General features: G+C 43.6%; 1 protein-coding gene across 2 annotated transcripts; it reads left to right on the forward strand.

The window, feature by feature from the left end:
* The first annotated feature begins 177 nt into the window (after positions 1 to 177).
* Positions 178 to 15,091, forward strand: stk11 (serine/threonine kinase 11). Of its 2 annotated transcripts, none has more exons than XM_035633771.2 (11): positions 178 to 365; positions 1,212 to 2,170; positions 7,411 to 7,494; positions 7,672 to 7,761; positions 8,036 to 8,168; positions 8,544 to 8,680; positions 9,115 to 9,242; positions 10,545 to 10,602; positions 10,781 to 10,974; positions 13,274 to 13,519; positions 14,341 to 15,091. In XM_035633771.2, the coding sequence occupies exons 2-10, from the start codon at positions 1,887 to 1,889 to the stop codon at positions 13,480 to 13,482; spliced, it is 1,317 nt and encodes a 438-aa protein (XP_035489664.1). In that variant the 5' UTR covers positions 178 to 365; positions 1,212 to 1,886; the 3' UTR covers positions 13,483 to 13,519; positions 14,341 to 15,091. The 2 variants fall into 2 exon arrangements, with proteins under 2 accessions (XP_035489664.1, XP_035489665.1); XM_035633772.2 differs by lacking the exon at positions 178 to 365 and adding an exon at positions 486 to 628.
* Positions 15,092 to 16,495: the final 1,404 nt, after the last annotated feature.

The following is a 16,495-nucleotide window of genomic DNA, read 5'->3' on the forward strand; positions in this document are numbered from 1 at the left end:
GCAGTGCCTTCTCTTGGGACGAATGAGATATCCATAATACCATATTACTCCACTAATATTATTCATCATATTACTTGAAATGACTGAGTAAGTAAAGACTAAAAAGTCATAGTTGACGGTCTTCTCGTGTCTTCACTGTGTGGAGAGAAAACAGACCAACTTTGATTTGACGCAGTAACGTATGGGCTGTCAGTGCGAGTTGGGGGGAGGTAAACAAGATGGCGACAACCTGAGTGGCAAGAGTAACACGAACAGTCAGCGGATCCATCTGATATCGTGTCAGACCCGAAGAGAACCGCTGACTCGACCACGGACCACCACGCAGAGACGAACCTGCAACTGGACCCACATTCGCGCAGATCTAGGTGAGACGCGGCGCTGAGAGTTAGTCGGGTCAACTAGCTAGCTAGCTAGCTAGCACTTTACATGGAGTCTGAGCGGCTTGCTAGCCAACTCCAGCTAGCTTGCATTAGCAGCGTTTTCATGATGGTGTTCCTCTCGTGTCTGTAGCTGGTTCGCACGTTTGAGCCGATTGGTGTTTAGTCGCGGGGGGACGGGGACGGGGACTGTCGCAGTGCAGCCGGAGAACAGGGTCCGTCTGATTCCCGCCGCTCCACCGGCGAATGAGGTGAAGTTGGCTAATCGCTAATCTCAGTGTAAAAGGCAAAGTTGGCTAGCTAGCGCCGCATCCCCTGCTAGCTACACTTGTGTGACGCCGTTTGTGTTGCCCCCCCCCCCCCCGGCCGCCCCCAGTCCGCACCGAGCTACAGGGGATTAGATGTCGCCGATATAGTGCAGACTCCCGACTTTAAAACTGCACTGGTCGCTGGAGGTGTTCGTGTCTAGCAGCAGACAAAGCCAGAGTGTACACTGGCGGAGCTAGTTCATTCAAGCAGACGCGCCGTGTTAGCTTACCGGCTAGCTAACGATTAACACTTGCAGTGTGTGTGTGTGTGTGTGTCAACAAAAACAACACATCTGTGAATCTGTGACTCACACACTTCTCAGTTGAGATGATACGGGCTGTTAAATCACAACCCCTGGTTGCCTGAGTCGAGAAGTCCCAGCAGAGATGAAACCCAGTAAGGTTAACCAGTCAGTGTCGCTGTCCGGACAGACTGTTTACTAGAGAGGGCTAACTTGGTTCAGACGCGAGCGCAGGCCATGTGTGTGCTCCCATTAATGGTTAAATGAACCTTGTTTCATTCCAGGCAGTAGCATCCGCGGTGGCATGGAGGACACCTGAGGACACTTTGGGGACACATCGGATGGCCCAGTCGCCCTCCAGGAGCCCGGCTGACACCAGAGATTCAACTGATACTGCTGCATGCGTTTGGCTGTAGGTCTGTGCTCGGATCCGGTCCAGCTGTTAACACTCATGTGTCCTAAGGAAAACTCTGCTGTGCAGCATGAAGCCTCCACAGAAATGCTGTGCTGCATGGCCTTGAAGCAGGGCTATATGCCTCTCCCTAAGGCTGTATGGTATTAAATTCATATCTGGAGCAGAGAAGAATAACATTTTAGAACCCCCCCCCCCCCCATTTCTGTTCAACTGCACTTGTCACAGACGTCGTACATAATGCACAGTGTAAAGCACTGACTTTGCACGGGACCCACCAGGTTATTCATCTTTTGTCTGCACCTCTCAGACCTAATGTTTACAAATTGGGATCGACCCCCCACCTTCTCCCTCAACTCTCAGGCGTGATTGCTCCCCATCTCATAATCAGTATTTTGTAATTTGTCAGTTTTCCATCCTTCTGGAATTAAGATACTCTGCTCAAAACGGAAAGGTTGCCAGTGGATTACTCTCTTGGGGAAGGAATAGCTATTTGAAAACATTTTTTGAACAGGGGGTTTAAACCGTTGCTGCTGAACTATCAGTCATGAGTGCCGGGGAGCTGCATCATCTTGACTATCTAAATGAAAATGAACTGATGGAGATGGATACTTTCATTCACCGCATTGACTCGACAGAGGTGATCTACCAGCCACGGAGGAAGAGGGCAAAGCTGATAGGAAAGTACTTGATGGGGGATCTGTTAGGGGAGGGGTCTTATGGCAAAGTGAAAGAGATGCTGGACTCGGAGACACTTTGTCGCAGGGCTGTGAAGATACTGAAGAAGAAGAAGCTGAGGAGGATTCCCAATGGAGAAGCCAATGTGAAAAAGTGAGTTGTTTCTTTTTTGCACCTGACAGTTTACAGTCACAACACCACTGATGCCTTTTTACTTAGAGATGGTCAATTGTCCTCAAATACATTAGCACTGGCTTGATCTTCATGACTTATTTCATTTCAATCATTCCTCTGAAAATTTAATGAATCTTCTGCCTGTCAATCGGCTTCTTAAGACGGTGCCACAATGACAATGACCCTTCAGTTCAGTGACAATCTGTTATTAATCCCTTTCATTTTCTTGCCCAACCTTGATCAATTCTTGATTCGCTTTTCAAAAGATTATTTTCTCATTTAACATAATTAACCACACTCATCACATGCAATTTTAAATAAGAATGATACGTGTTGTTTCTTGTTTTACCTCTTCTGGTTAAAGGTTTTAAGTATGTTGCACCTCTGAGCAGCATCATTTTGGGGTTGGCAACAAGTGATTTTGTTTTGCACCTTTATCCACACCCAATAGTGATGTGAAATTGCACTCAACACACTCCAAATACACTTCCACATCACTGCATCAGAGTAAGAAGTAGTATCTACCAACAACCTTCTGTTGTCTAATTACACATATAAATTAAATTATATAGTTATGAAGCGGTTTAATGGGATCAGCAGTGCAGGATTTAAAGTTAGTTGTCTTGTTTTTCAAGTTGTCTTCCTATATCCTTCTATCTCTCCTGCTTCTCTATTTTAATGCCTCTGTGATTTCCATCGCCAACCCTGCCCTTTTTCCAGATGAGTGTCAGAAGTTTTAATCACACGGTAGTTTATTAAATATGACTCCAGCCTTTAGCTGTGGGCCTGTGCTAATTATAGAAGACGTTTTAGAAAACTGTCAAAATGAGTTCACTCGGAGAGAAATAAGAGCTGCAAGATGAAAAGTCTCTGGAGACAGCTCCGTAAGAACGGTTTTGTTGGGATCCTAGTACCTTGTATTTATCACATATCCAGACCGACTGAATTGACGTCTATCCCAAAATGTTGTTTACCCATTTGAAGTTAAATTGATAATACCAAACATGAGCATGAGTCCATTTTATTGTTATTTACTAGCAAATTTGTCTCTCAGTTGATATTTTTTATATTATATTATTAGGGTGGAACGGCTGCAAAGATGGGAGGTGGGCAAAGCTCAAGCCAAATAGTAATTAGATATTTGTCAAATTAGTGATGCAGCATTGGCCACGGAGGAACCCATTACCTTTTAGTGCAGATCTGTTTAAAGGGCCAGATTAAATGTTTATGGTGTTCAGATCTTTGAGTTTGTACAACTTTGTGTGAAGTATCAGCCGGTATGTGTTGTACTTAGCGTCCTTCTAGTTAACCCTCTGTTTAAGTTCAGAGTAAAGAAAAATCCATTGTCGACCAGAAGTGCATGTATTCGAAGTGTGTTGTAGGTTAAATACACCCACATCTGCTAAATCCCACTACTGGTGTCAATTTCCTGGTAAATACTTCACCATGAAGACCGAAGGATACTTCAATTATATCTGTGATGATGTTATATTCGGAAAACGATTCAAAAACCTTTCTGAGTTTCAATGTCTCTGTTTGGGTGCACATGAATAAAGTCCTTTTTAGAAGGCCACTGAGAGACCTATAACAGCTCTGAACAGGGCTGCAGGGCTCCACGGCTGAGATGGCCGACGCTGTGTATGAAATGACTGTTGCCTTGTCTGAAAACAGCTCACTTGGCGGCTCGGGTCGTTTTTTTACCACAAGTGAAGGTAGAGGGTAAAAATGACAATCGCAAAACAGAGAGAAATCCTGGAGGAAAATCTAGTTGGGTTTTTTTTTGCATGAAAAGTGTGACGAGGAAGAAAATCTATTTACTAGCAAGGCAACAGACAAACATACACCTAATGCTACTACTTGAATAACTATGACAGTTTTTGGTTTTTGGTTGAGCTGTTTTGCAATGGACACTGGTGAGAAACCTCAGTGTCTAGATGAACCAAGCCGATAACACAGACCTATCAACATGTCGGTGTAGACTCAAGGCTGTAATTGCTGCCAAATGTGCCTTTAATAACTTTCTCACTTAAAGGGGATGAAACCTTATGCATGTAATTCATGTAAAAATCTATTTGTAATTTATGTTGGCGGGCAAGACATTTCAAAGATATGAATACAGAATAAACCATTCAAGGGGTAAATACTAGGCGTGGCATAGAGGATTAGGACAAAGCTGCAGTGTCCCTTCGTTAATAACACCACAGCAGTGTTGTCTGATTTGAGAAAGTGGTTTGCCCGTGTTTCCTGTGTTGCGTCTATTTCTATATCTGTTTCACATGGAGGAGGCCGTATGTTTTCCAGCCAGTGAGGAAGCTGGATCCTCGAGCCTGTAAAATCCCGTCTGTGTGTGGATGCCATAGTAGCCCTCCGCCTTCCCATTCAGCCTCTGTGCAGCATTCCTGTCTGCCAAACACTTCCTGCTTTGGCAGGGTTGCCACGGGGATGGGCATGCTTGTACGGGTATCAATTGTGTAATGCCACTCCTGTTTCTACGGCAACATCCCAAGAAAGCCGTGCCCTTGTTTGGAATGACAGGAGCGCACATGGGCACGCGCATGCAAATGTGCTTCAAACACGACACAGGCTGTGGACCAGCAGCGTTGAAAGATGAATGAATATGCAGTTAGTTGTTGTGCCATTGTAGCTCCCAAATGTTGAAATTCCTTTGCAGTCTGTTGGCCTTGAACACGCCACATCCATCTGTACACTTTTGAACTCAGACTGCACCAGTATCACTACGCCTTCAGTGGCAGTGCTGCCACCGATTCGTGATTACTTTCATGAAAACGAGCAGTGATGCCGATACAGGGTGGTTTTCTACATTTCTGTCATCTGCACTCGCTGTTCGGCTGAATAGCAGAGATGCATTGTTTGAAATGAGGCTGCTGATTACGCATTACTAGATTTTTTAAATTGCAGCTGAGTTTTTGCGCATGCATGAGGAGGCGGTTTCTCTTATACCAGTGCAGTGATGCAGCAGTAACCAACTGCCCATGTGTGTGTGTGTCTATGTGCAGGTGAAATACGGACAAGGCCCAGAATCTCAATCAATCAGTACAGTAGGGAGGTTGTGTAAAAGGAGTAGTAAGTATTGACACCACAAACTGCAGGGTGATACGGGACAAAGAGACTGTGTAGCACTGATTGTGCTGAAGCAAAAAAAAAATAAAATAAAAGATAGATGATGCCTCAGCACTGTAGGGGCAATGAGAATTCAATTTATTTTTGACACGGACGCACCTCATTTTATAGGCTTGACCTGTTATTGCCTGATACATTAAATCACATGGGTTTTACAGGAGGGAGGGAAAGTGTGTCCATAGAAGAATCTAGGTTTTTATCGTCCACAATTCTGTCAATGTTCAGAGAACTAACACTACAGATCCTCCTCACTAAATATGCAACGTCAATCAAATGGTAAAGAGACGACTGCTCTGCTGCGAGTCGTGATGTCTATATATTGCTAGTTTTTGGTGCTACTAACTATGACACCATGGAGGAGGGAAATTAATTCACTCGGCATCACGTTCAGTGAAGGCAAGCATTTGGGCTCATTTGAATTTTCTGATCTACCGAGGAAGAAGGAACTTCAGTGACTTAAACTGAATGCCAGCTTGCAGGGGCACAGTTTTCAGCTCTCAAAACATTTAGAGAGAATAGTGTCTGTTAATGTGCAGTTGCTGATAATTTAAAGACTGTCAGACTTAATCATTAATGTAAGCGATGCAGTGTTGAGACAAATACATAGAATAATTTCCTCATTCTAACAAGTATAACCATCTGTACCGACTTGAGAACTGATTTTGAATCTTAATTTCTGCAGTCCCACCAGTAACTGACCTTACTATTTCCTCTGTGTGGATGTGGACAGAATGTCGAGGAGGGTTTGTGGTTTGTACTTTGTGCTCTTCCTGTCCGGATCCCAATTCATTAGTGTCCCCTCTCACAGCTCTCTGATGAATGTGGAGTCTCCTGGGGGCTTGCCATGCTGCTGAGTTAAACCTACTCCTCCTCCTCCGGTAGCGAAGTGAACTGTCAGGTTATCGGTCTTTATAATGAGACTGGTGTAATTGACTGCTGCAGCAATTGTTCACTGACCTGTTTTTGGTGTGTGTGTTTGGGCTATACTGACAAAATCAAACAATATTTATGACATGTTGCCTCAGTAGATAATAATTTGTCAGCAAATCCTTCGAGTGTGTCAAGATCTGTATTACATTCTCAAGTCCAAACCAAGGTCCATGTCCTTATTACATTATATACATTTGATCCGGTTAGTTTTGGTTTCACATTGCATCGAGGGAGTTCACTAAAGAACTGTGTATGGAATATGTACGCCCTGTCATCATCATTTATGGCTGATTGGTTTGTAGATGGGCATGCGCTATGACGTCGGCATTGTCAATTCGGCCGGTCGTAGTCTTTTTTGTTTGAAATGCGGATGCACCATATTAACCTCCTCATCGTTCATCGTCTCCTCCTCCACCCATGTGCTACCACGACTCATTTATGCTTCTCTTCCTCTTCTATTTCATCTTCTGTTCTTTAAGTCTGTCTCAACTTCCTGCAATTGGTCCAGAAGCCCGAACTGTCAAAAAAAGTGTTTTATCCAACCGCAAAAGAACAGAACTATGGTTCAGTTTGAGCAAGACTGCGACAACCTCTTTTGGTCTGACTAAATTTCGGTCCGTTTGTCCGGACCGTGGACTGATGAACCTTTCACAATTATTATATTATTTGGACTAATCTGAAAGGTCAGAATGTCCGGGAGAGAAGCAGAACAGCAACAACTGAATAGTGAAATGATTGTTAATGAAAGGAAAAACTTCCACAGTACCCCGGTGTAAAAGATAAAACAAAAATGATTTGTTCCACAGTTTGCAAATCCTTACAGGGGTCAGCGCCAAGTGTTCCTCATACAGAAATGTGTACTGCGTTAAGAAAACCATGTGGCTCGGTCGTCTTCGAGCCTTAACTGAACTAACTAACAAACTCGAGTCATGAGTAAGTTGCTGTCAAGCCAACAAGGTTATTAGAAATGCCAGTAATGTAGCAGTAATACACTCATGCTAACATCAGTGCCATGTTTTTGCTGGTGTTGTATGACCCCTGACCTTCAGCCTATATTCACAGCAGACAAATGACCATATGAAATGATGCTGCAGCCCCTCTCACCTCTGTTTGCTTCATGTTCTCCATGCATGTTTGTCCATTTACAGGGAGATTCAGCTGCTAAGAAGACTCCAACACAAGAATGTGATTCAGTTGGTGGATGTCCTCTACAATGAAGAGAAGCAGAAAATATATCCACATGCAGTTACATTAATGTGCATATGAGTTGATGATTTTAGACAATGAATGTTTATTTCTCCGCCTACATATTTCTGTTTAAGTTTATTAGCTCTCAGCTTAAGAATTGACTCACTTTATTAAAGGATCTGTTTGTTGGGTTTGGCAAATCCCCTTGACTCCTGGCTTACGTATATGGTGATGGAGTATTGCGTTTGTGGGATGCAAGAAATGCTGGACAGCGTCCCAGAGAAAAGGTTTCCAGTATTTCAAGCTCACGGGTAAGTCTCTCTCTTTTTGCTCTTGCTCTCTCCTCTCTCCCCTCTCTCGCTCACTCTCTCTGCTATATTTAGTATGCGCCTCTCTGCAGCCTTTGCTCTAAGCCTAAGTTTAGATCCTTCACTGCAGGGCCTCTGCTGTTAAAATATCTGACCGTAGATTGTGTGAATGTCTGGTTGCTCCTGGGAAGCAACTGAAGCTTAAGTACCAAGTGATGAAGGCTCATTTGACATTGATAAATAGTTGTGTTTGCACATTGTTTTTCTCTCCCTGCAGGTACTTTTGCCAACTCTTAGATGGCCTTGAATATTTGCACAGCCAGGGAATAGTTCACAAAGACATTAAACCAGGGAATCTGCTGCTGACCACAGATGGGGCACTTAAAATATCCGACCTGGGAGTAGCAGAGGTGAGCTCAGGCTGCAGGATAATTGTGTTCGTCCTTCCATGAATAGTTTTATTTTTTCTCGTTTTTCACACATTTTAGCAAATTATAACTTAAGTAATTCCTAATTTCACTTCCACACATTTCTGTTTATTGGTAGTGTATGTAAAACATGCACTTAAAAGTTATCCTCGTGCAGCTCGAGTATCATGCTTGAGTTAAATGCCCACTTGTGTAGATGTTGTATTTCCTTTGGAGTGTCTCTTGTGTCGCAGCAGTGGATGAGAGTATATTTAAATCTGCTTCTCCATTGTCCAGGTATCTCACCGTGAACATTTAGTTGAATAGACATAAACACAAACTCATATTAACTCTAATCATATACACTGTATTTTTCAGGCCCTTCACCCATTTGCAGAGGACGATACATGTCGCACCAGTCAGGGCTCGCCGGCCTTCCAGCCTCCAGAGATCGCCAACGGACTGGACACCTTTTCAGGGTTTAAAGTGGACATTTGGTCTGCGGGTGTAACACTGTGAGTCGTCAACGATAAAGTTCTCAGAAGTCGGGGAATGCCTATAATTTAAAAAAGCATTTTAAGTGTCAGTTATAAGCAGGAGATGAAGACATGGAACTATCGTGGTGGCAAATTAAATGCGATTTTAATTAAAAACTTCTACCACTTTGTATATTAATAATTTAATACATTAATGGTAAAACAAGGCAAATATCGTCTTGACGTAGGGCTATCAACGATCGCTGTTGACGTTGATCACCAAGATCATTTATCATCTATATTAATAGGGATTCGTTGTGCTGGATTCATGATAATGAAGAGCGACACTAACAATTGACCAGTAGTTGTGCATGTCAGCTTGTTCTGCTCTTTGCCAGAGCTGCGATTAGAGTCAAATAGAACCATATAAATAAATGTAAAAAGTAAATTGAACCCTGCCTCTTTCCATTCAGATATAACATAACAACAAGTCTGTATCCATTTGAGGGGGACAACATCTATAAGCTATTTGAGAACATTGGAAAAGGAGACTACACTGTTCCCGAGGAGTGTGGACCGCTCCTGTCAGACCTGCTGCAAGGTTGGTGTTCACAGCTAAATGTTTTGAGGAGAATTTACACTGTAGAGGTGCTGGCGTGTTTACATACACTAAATTGTTGGGGCGGATTCATAGTTCACCACATACCACCACAAATGGATGTTTGTGTAGAATATAACATGTACAGAGTATAAGATTGAGAAACTTATCGACCAGGTACCCAGAGCAAATCACGAGAGTCCCTGCCAGTTGCTCTGTGATCTGATTCTGTGTGTGTCCAGTAGGTGGTGCCGTGACATTGGTAGTCGGTGTGATCTCTAAATTGGGAAGGCTTCCTCCAAACTGTAGAAATCCCTCCAGCTACTGACGTAGTTTCCATTGATCTGGGGCCAGCAGCAGAATACTAAATGCATCATACTGAGTCTTTGCTTTTCTGGGCTGGGATGCTGCAATGCCTTTTGACCCTTGTAAAAAAAAAATTAAACTGTTTTACAGTCAAACATATACTCGTCTCCATGGCTTCACACAAACTGCCTGTAAAATCCAAAAAGAATGCTAGGAAGATTGTGTTTGTACCAGCTAAGGAGCCCTGTTAATGAGGGCTGAATGCCGATGTCGTATTCTAGTCTGCAGTACTATCCAGCTTCGCACAGGTTTTCTTTTCTATGTTCAGGGGGTTTTACCTCTACATTTGAAATGACTTGGTATCTACTAAAGGTGTTTTGAACAATATGTCTTTCACAATTCAAATCAAACGTTTAAACGTTAAGAGGGAGGCTGGTATTGTTGCAATAATAATTAATCTGGCCTCCATCCCCCGCGCTGTGTGAGCCTGTGACGTCTGCGTGTGATGACGCAGCACCTGAGAGATAGTCGGTCCATAATTACACTGTCTAAAATAAGCCCAGTGCCACAAAAGGTGTCCTTCAGCAGGCACAGCTCTACTATCAGCACTCGGCACGCTGCCCCTCTCTGCCCACTGGGAGACAATTACATTATTAGGTCTGGACAGGCTCTGCATCACAGCTGCCTTATTGCACTGACACGCCGCTTCTCCCACAGATTCAGCCCACCTTATGATAATTGAGGCACACAAAAAATCTTCATTACATTGGTACAGCTGTTATGTTACTCATATTGATGTTTTCCAACTGTACCTCGTTGACTCCTCAAGCGTTGTGGGATGCCTTGACACGCGGTGATGAATGAAATTATGACGCTCATTAATAACTTCCTCTCTGCTGTTAGCCCTGTCCCTCGCTGCTGTGTTCTCAGAGTGGAGAAACTGCTCAGGATGGTTGTGATTAATTTTCACCTTTTATGATGTTGTTTCTTTTTTTTCAGGAATGCTTGAGTACGACCCTGTGAAAAGATTTTCCATACAGAACATAAGGCAACACAAGTGAGTGATTAGATAGATAACATTTGTCATGCATCCCATGATGGATGACATACCCTTCACCCTGCTGCTGTCTACATATTCCTGTTGATCGTTACAATTGTAGTACCTATTAAAATGTTTTAGGCTGATCTGATATTTAATGCCCCCCCCCCCCCCCCCCCCCCCCCATCTCTGTCAGCTGGGTGCGTAAGAAACACCCTCCGTCTGAGCCCCCCGTGCCCATCCCTGCCAGCGCAGAGAGCAGGGACCCTTGGCGGAGTATGACGGTGGTGCCCTACCTGGAGGATCTGCACGGCTACACAGAGGAGGACGATGACGAGCTCTACGACGGAGAGGATGAGATCATATACACTCAGGACTTCACAGTGCCAGGTGAGTGTCAGCCCAGACAGTATGCAAGTAATCAGTCATGACTAAATGTTTTTGTGTTGTTTTGTGTAGTCACTGTCAGCCACTTCCTCCTATAACAACACTGATCAATCCTTGCTGTATAGTTTAATCCCGTGATTCTCAACCTGGTGGTCACCAGATTATGTCTGGGGGGGTCGCTGGATAGTTGTGGAGAAAATATAAAATTACATGCATCATTGTTTTTACAATAAATTGATAAGATGTGATAAGATTGGCTTTAGAATGGATTTTACTGAATCTGTGCCCATGAGTTAAAAAAAAAAAAAGACAGTAATTATCCTGGTGGCTCGGGGAAGAGGAACAAAATTACAGGACTCATCGTGTTCCTTACACTCATTGGCTCTGAGAAAACAAGTGAGAAAAACACTTAAAGCATTGTTATCCAAATTTGCTGATAAAAGAGCAGGAATGGGCGTCTAGGAACAGCTGTTGACGATCGCAGCTCTCGCTCTCGCACACAACCTTATTCTGGTTGGTTGCGAATTGAAAAGGTTGTGAACAACTGGTTTAATGTGTCAAAAGTGCAAATGCAGCTCTGTATCAAATCACATCAAACGTGGTGACAGAGCTGGTGTTGGGATCGGTAGATGAGGAAGAAGTTGTGGTTTTAAACTGGCTTTCAGAAAAGTGACGTTAAGGAAGAAGGTGGTCTGTTTGTCCTTTGAATGACGACAGACACTTAAGAGGCGAATTCAGTGTCCTAGTGAAACCCCTCACCTCATTCTCTCGCCCTGAAAAACACTGTCTGGCTCTATCTTTCTACTTATCATATCAAAAGGAGAACGCACGCATCTCTCCTGAGCACTGATGCAGAACGTTATCACCTGTCCCTGGACAATGCATCAACCATTGCCCAGAACATTCCAGAGCATTCAGAACCTGGTAACACCCAGGACAGGAGACATGAGCAGTCATTCATTATTCAACAGCATCGTTGGGCTAAACAATAGAGCTCATAGACATATATGTAAATATACCATTTAAATGCATGAACAGAATTTCTGGGGGAAGCTGATTAAATTGCAACTGAGGGCCTTTTATCTCCACTTTTTTTCACTGATGGTGTTAAAGGAGAGATCTCAACAGGGTCTTATGTGCCTGTACAAGCGGACTGGTTCGAGTTATGCCTCCAGCTCGTCCATATCGACAATACGCCGGACGTGCAGCGAGCGCATAGTCACAAAAAATGTATGGTTCATGACTGCGCGAAACGGCATCTACGTGATCCTGACGACCCGGGAAGTGACATCAATTTGACGCGTCATGCCCTAAATCCAGGTTAAGAGACGTGCTGGCAGGTGGCGCTGCAACTCTGCGCTTTTGGCCCTGTGGTCAGGGTTTCGCTTCCAAAGAGCAGTAAATTCACAACAACAAAGAAAAAAACTATCTTTCTCCAGAATCGCTTACATTCAAACGGATCAAATAACAACAAACAAATAGTTTGCAAAAATACTGAAATGTTTCTACTAGTGAACGTCACCTGAGTGTTGAATGACTTGAATGAATGGTTGATGACTGAATCTTTATATTTGATTTAACTTGTTCGCTAAATTCCTTTGTATCTTTTCCCCCCAGAATTCAGATCCTTTATCTGTTGCTAGGCAACAGCCAGCAGTAATAAATGCAGTAGTCAGTGTTGGGTACCTACAGTAGAAGTGGTGCCCAACATAAAAACCAAATGGAGCCGCAGAAAGTGAATGGAGCAGTCTAAAAATAGTGCTGTAGAAATGGTTCTGTTGTGGGAGTATGAATGGTTTTCCAGCATTCACTCCTACACATGCTGTCGCTCACAGGAAGCTTCGTCTGAATGAAATAACGTGATCATGTGCTTAAGTAACAACAGTTTGACCTGGTGTTTCTTTTTAGCTGTCAGTTCATCTCACCATGTCTAATATTCTCCACTGTGTCACAGTGTGGGAACTCGTTTAAGGATTCACCTGGCCACACAGCAAAATCACGCCGGAACGTGCTTGACATAAATGATTCATACAAATGTTAGGGCTTATTTTTCACACGGCAGATTCCCTGTTGTTGTAGGTTATTAGACCGTATTTTTTCATGGTTATCTGACCTGACATTTTGCTGCTGCTACTGCTGACAAATGAGATTTTTAGAGGTCTTGTTTTACAGCAGCAGTTCTGTGGCGATTTCCAACCATGTTATCGCAGACAAGCTCATGCCTTTTACCTCACACGCGATCAATAAAGCAGCGGCCAACAATTGTAAGTGTAATGAATTGGTCTTGTGTTTGTGCTTTTAGGACAAGTGGCCGAGGAACATCGGGATCAGGGGAACATGGACCACAGTCCAGCTGTAGCTAAGCCAGTTTGTGTGAACGGGACAGAGGGGGGTTCTCTGAACAGCAAGGCCAAAGCCGAACGCCGTTCTTCTTCATCATCCAACCCCTCGCGCAAAGGAGTCTCCACAGCCAGCAAGATCCGCAAGCTCTCCACCTGCAAACAGCAATGACCCCTCTTCCCTTCCCACCTCGGCAACAATCCACCTGGTGAGTGTGTAGACTGTTAACAAGAGCGGGTGCCTCTGAAGGACACCTTTTTGTTTTATACAGTAAAAAGGAGGGACAAGATGAAGATAATCAGTGAAGGAGAGAAGGTACAGTAGATCCAGATGAAACCAGAACAGACACAGACGTAGAGATGAGGAGGAGGAGGAGGAGGAGGAGGAGGAGGAGTGGAAGAGGAAGTCATAGCAGAGAGAGAGAGAGAGAGAGAGAGAGAGAGAGAGAGAGAGAGAGAGAATTGGTGTTGATATTCACAAAGCAGTGCTCTGACTCACCACTGCTGCACACACACATACACATGGGAGCAGTCATAAAAACTAGATCTGGACCTTTCCGGTCTTGGAGCATCACTCCTCCGTTCGCCTGGAAGGTTTATCTCAATTAAAATCCATCCAGTTCATCAGTGGACTTGGTTCACGTGGAGCGGTGGGGCACCTTTTTGCGTACACACCAATTTGAACTGGTAGTCCTCGGCTCCTTCCAGCCACCACCCACAGTGTGCTCTCTCAATCTCGCACATACTAGCCACTCGCGGCATGAGGCTGTTTGTCATGGCTTCAGTGCAGAGGAGATGCTGTGTATTAATTTGTTCAGGAGATGACTCACCCTGGTTGAGATCAAATGTCTCTCTCTCTCGCTCGCTCGCTCTCTCGCCCTGTGGATGAGTCTCTCTGTGCTCACAGTACCTGTTAGTCTTGTAATATTTCTGTCGTAACTCAGGGAAACTTTTGGTCAGGGTGTACGTTGAGACAAATAAAAACACTTAAGTCGGTTAAACGTCTGTCACCCGTCTCTGTCCATCTCAGGTTTACCTGTCCCCCGTCCTGTGTCTGGAATCCTCACCGTGGTGAGAGAAACCTGCTGACGTTAATGCCCCCATACTTCCTTGGACCACTGGTCTGCAGAGTCTTTTGAAGATGCGGTATGAGTGACGGGGAGGAGGAGGAGGAGGAGGAGGACAGCATGAAATGTTCTTTTTGCTCTGAGACTGAGGCACTGGCTGTGAAAATGCTGTTGTTTTTTCTCCCATGTTTAAGCTCCATTCAGCTCCTGTCATCCACTTGTATCATCTGGTAATCCCTCCCCCCTCCCCTCCCCTCCTCTCATCCTCTCTCGGAGGGCCAAGTGTTGCACCGGATATTACAAACACCATCACCCCCTGTACCCCACCTCCTGTTTCTTTGACTCCCTTTGACCGTACAGAACTCTAATGGCAGTTTTTAAGGCACATTGTGATGTGTAAAATAAAAATAAAAAAATTTAAAGTGGGGGAAAAAAACGATAACAAAAGTTATGAATAATTCTATATTTAAATCTGTGATGAGAATAATTACCATAGTACTCTACTACCAACATAAAAACTGCATGCTGTACAGAGCTGGACGAAAGGGAACGTGCTTGGTTTGTGGACAGACTGAAGCCTTGAGATCCACTGCTGACCTGTCGGGGGAGTGTTGATTTCGATTTAGTTGTTTTTTTCCTTTTTCTTTCTTTCTTTTTCTTTTTTCCAATGAATATTTTTTAATTATTATTTATATAAAATATGTCCCAAACAGGCCTTTTTGTTGAATGATCCTTCCTGTTTAACTTTGAGTTGAGCATATGTTCATAATGCAGCACAACTCAGTGGTTAATGTCCTGGTCATAATGAGTACTATTATTATTTGTGTCCTTTACAAGCGTTCACTCTGATAGGCATACTACATTCGTCTTTCTCTGATCTCTGCGGCCAGTCTGTAGTCGGAGCCTAGAACATCAGGAGCCGAAGCTGCTCCGCTGCAGGAGGCGTGTCACCACCGTTGTCTGTTTTCCAGCGAGCACTCTTTGTTGTGCCGATCACATCAGCGGGAGCTCTGCCCCCGTCGTACGCAGCTGGGCCCATCGTCAGCTCCTCGCTGGGAATAGATCATAGATCTGTCAGGTGAGTCACAGCTCCCAGGGAGGGAGAGAGCGCCGCTTCCCACGTCATCGAGGTCTTCAGAGAGGTTCTCCGTTCGACATCACACACGGGGAGCAGCGTGGCCACGGCAAGGAGACGCCTGAGGTTAACAGGCGGCATTAAAATTGAATTAGTGTGTGACACACAAGGTTCTCGTGGAAATGGCGGTTGGGTTTTGACATTTTTTCACAGTACATCCAGTGATATGAAACACATTACAACAGCATTATATGGGTATTGGAGCGCCCCACCCATAATGAGGACAAAGACGAGTCCGATCAAATACACATACGTACTGCTGGAGAAACAACAAAAAAAAGAAGCTGCTATCACAGTTTACCAGGAAGGAAATGTCCTGACTCTTAAAAACTGTAGATACCTCTAGTCTTAGCTGCAATGATAATTTAATCAATTATTTGATTTACAAAAAACAATCAATCTGCAGCAGTTTTCCTATTGGGTTAAATATTAAAGTCACCTGTCCATCTGGGGATTATGCTGCTTCTCTGTTTAACTTCAAAAGTTTTAAAAAGTTGTTGGTTGAACAACCATAATTTACGTGGGCACTAGTTAAAATTGAACATGAAATTTATTTCTTGACCGTTGAAACAGTAATTTGACCCCCCCAAAAATGATGTACTGTACGTCAAAGCAATGATGGGGTTAGTTCAGGCTGAGGAAGTCTCCAAAAAGCTAATAAGATGAGATTTTATTTATTCATGGTTAAAATTTAAATAAAGTGAAATCTTTAAAAAAATATTGAGCCCCCCACACACACACAAAGATATCACATTCATGATGGTCATTTTTAACCAATGTAACATTTTAGAATATAAGATTAAAACTATCTATAAAGACAATAATTAAGTTGTGACCCTGACATGTAGAGTGCCACCTCATATTTTCTATGTCTTAATGTCAACAAGTGAAAATTAAACGTTTTATACAAACAGTTAAAACTCTACAATGGGTCAAATGTCTTCTCACTTCTCCCCCACAGTTGTTCTTAGTCTTCAGCGGTT

The sequence above is a fragment of the Scophthalmus maximus genome, chromosome 5, assembly GCF_022379125.1.
Source record: "Scophthalmus maximus strain ysfricsl-2021 chromosome 5, ASM2237912v1, whole genome shotgun sequence".
Classification (NCBI taxonomy): domain Eukaryota; kingdom Metazoa; phylum Chordata; class Actinopteri; order Pleuronectiformes; family Scophthalmidae; genus Scophthalmus; species Scophthalmus maximus.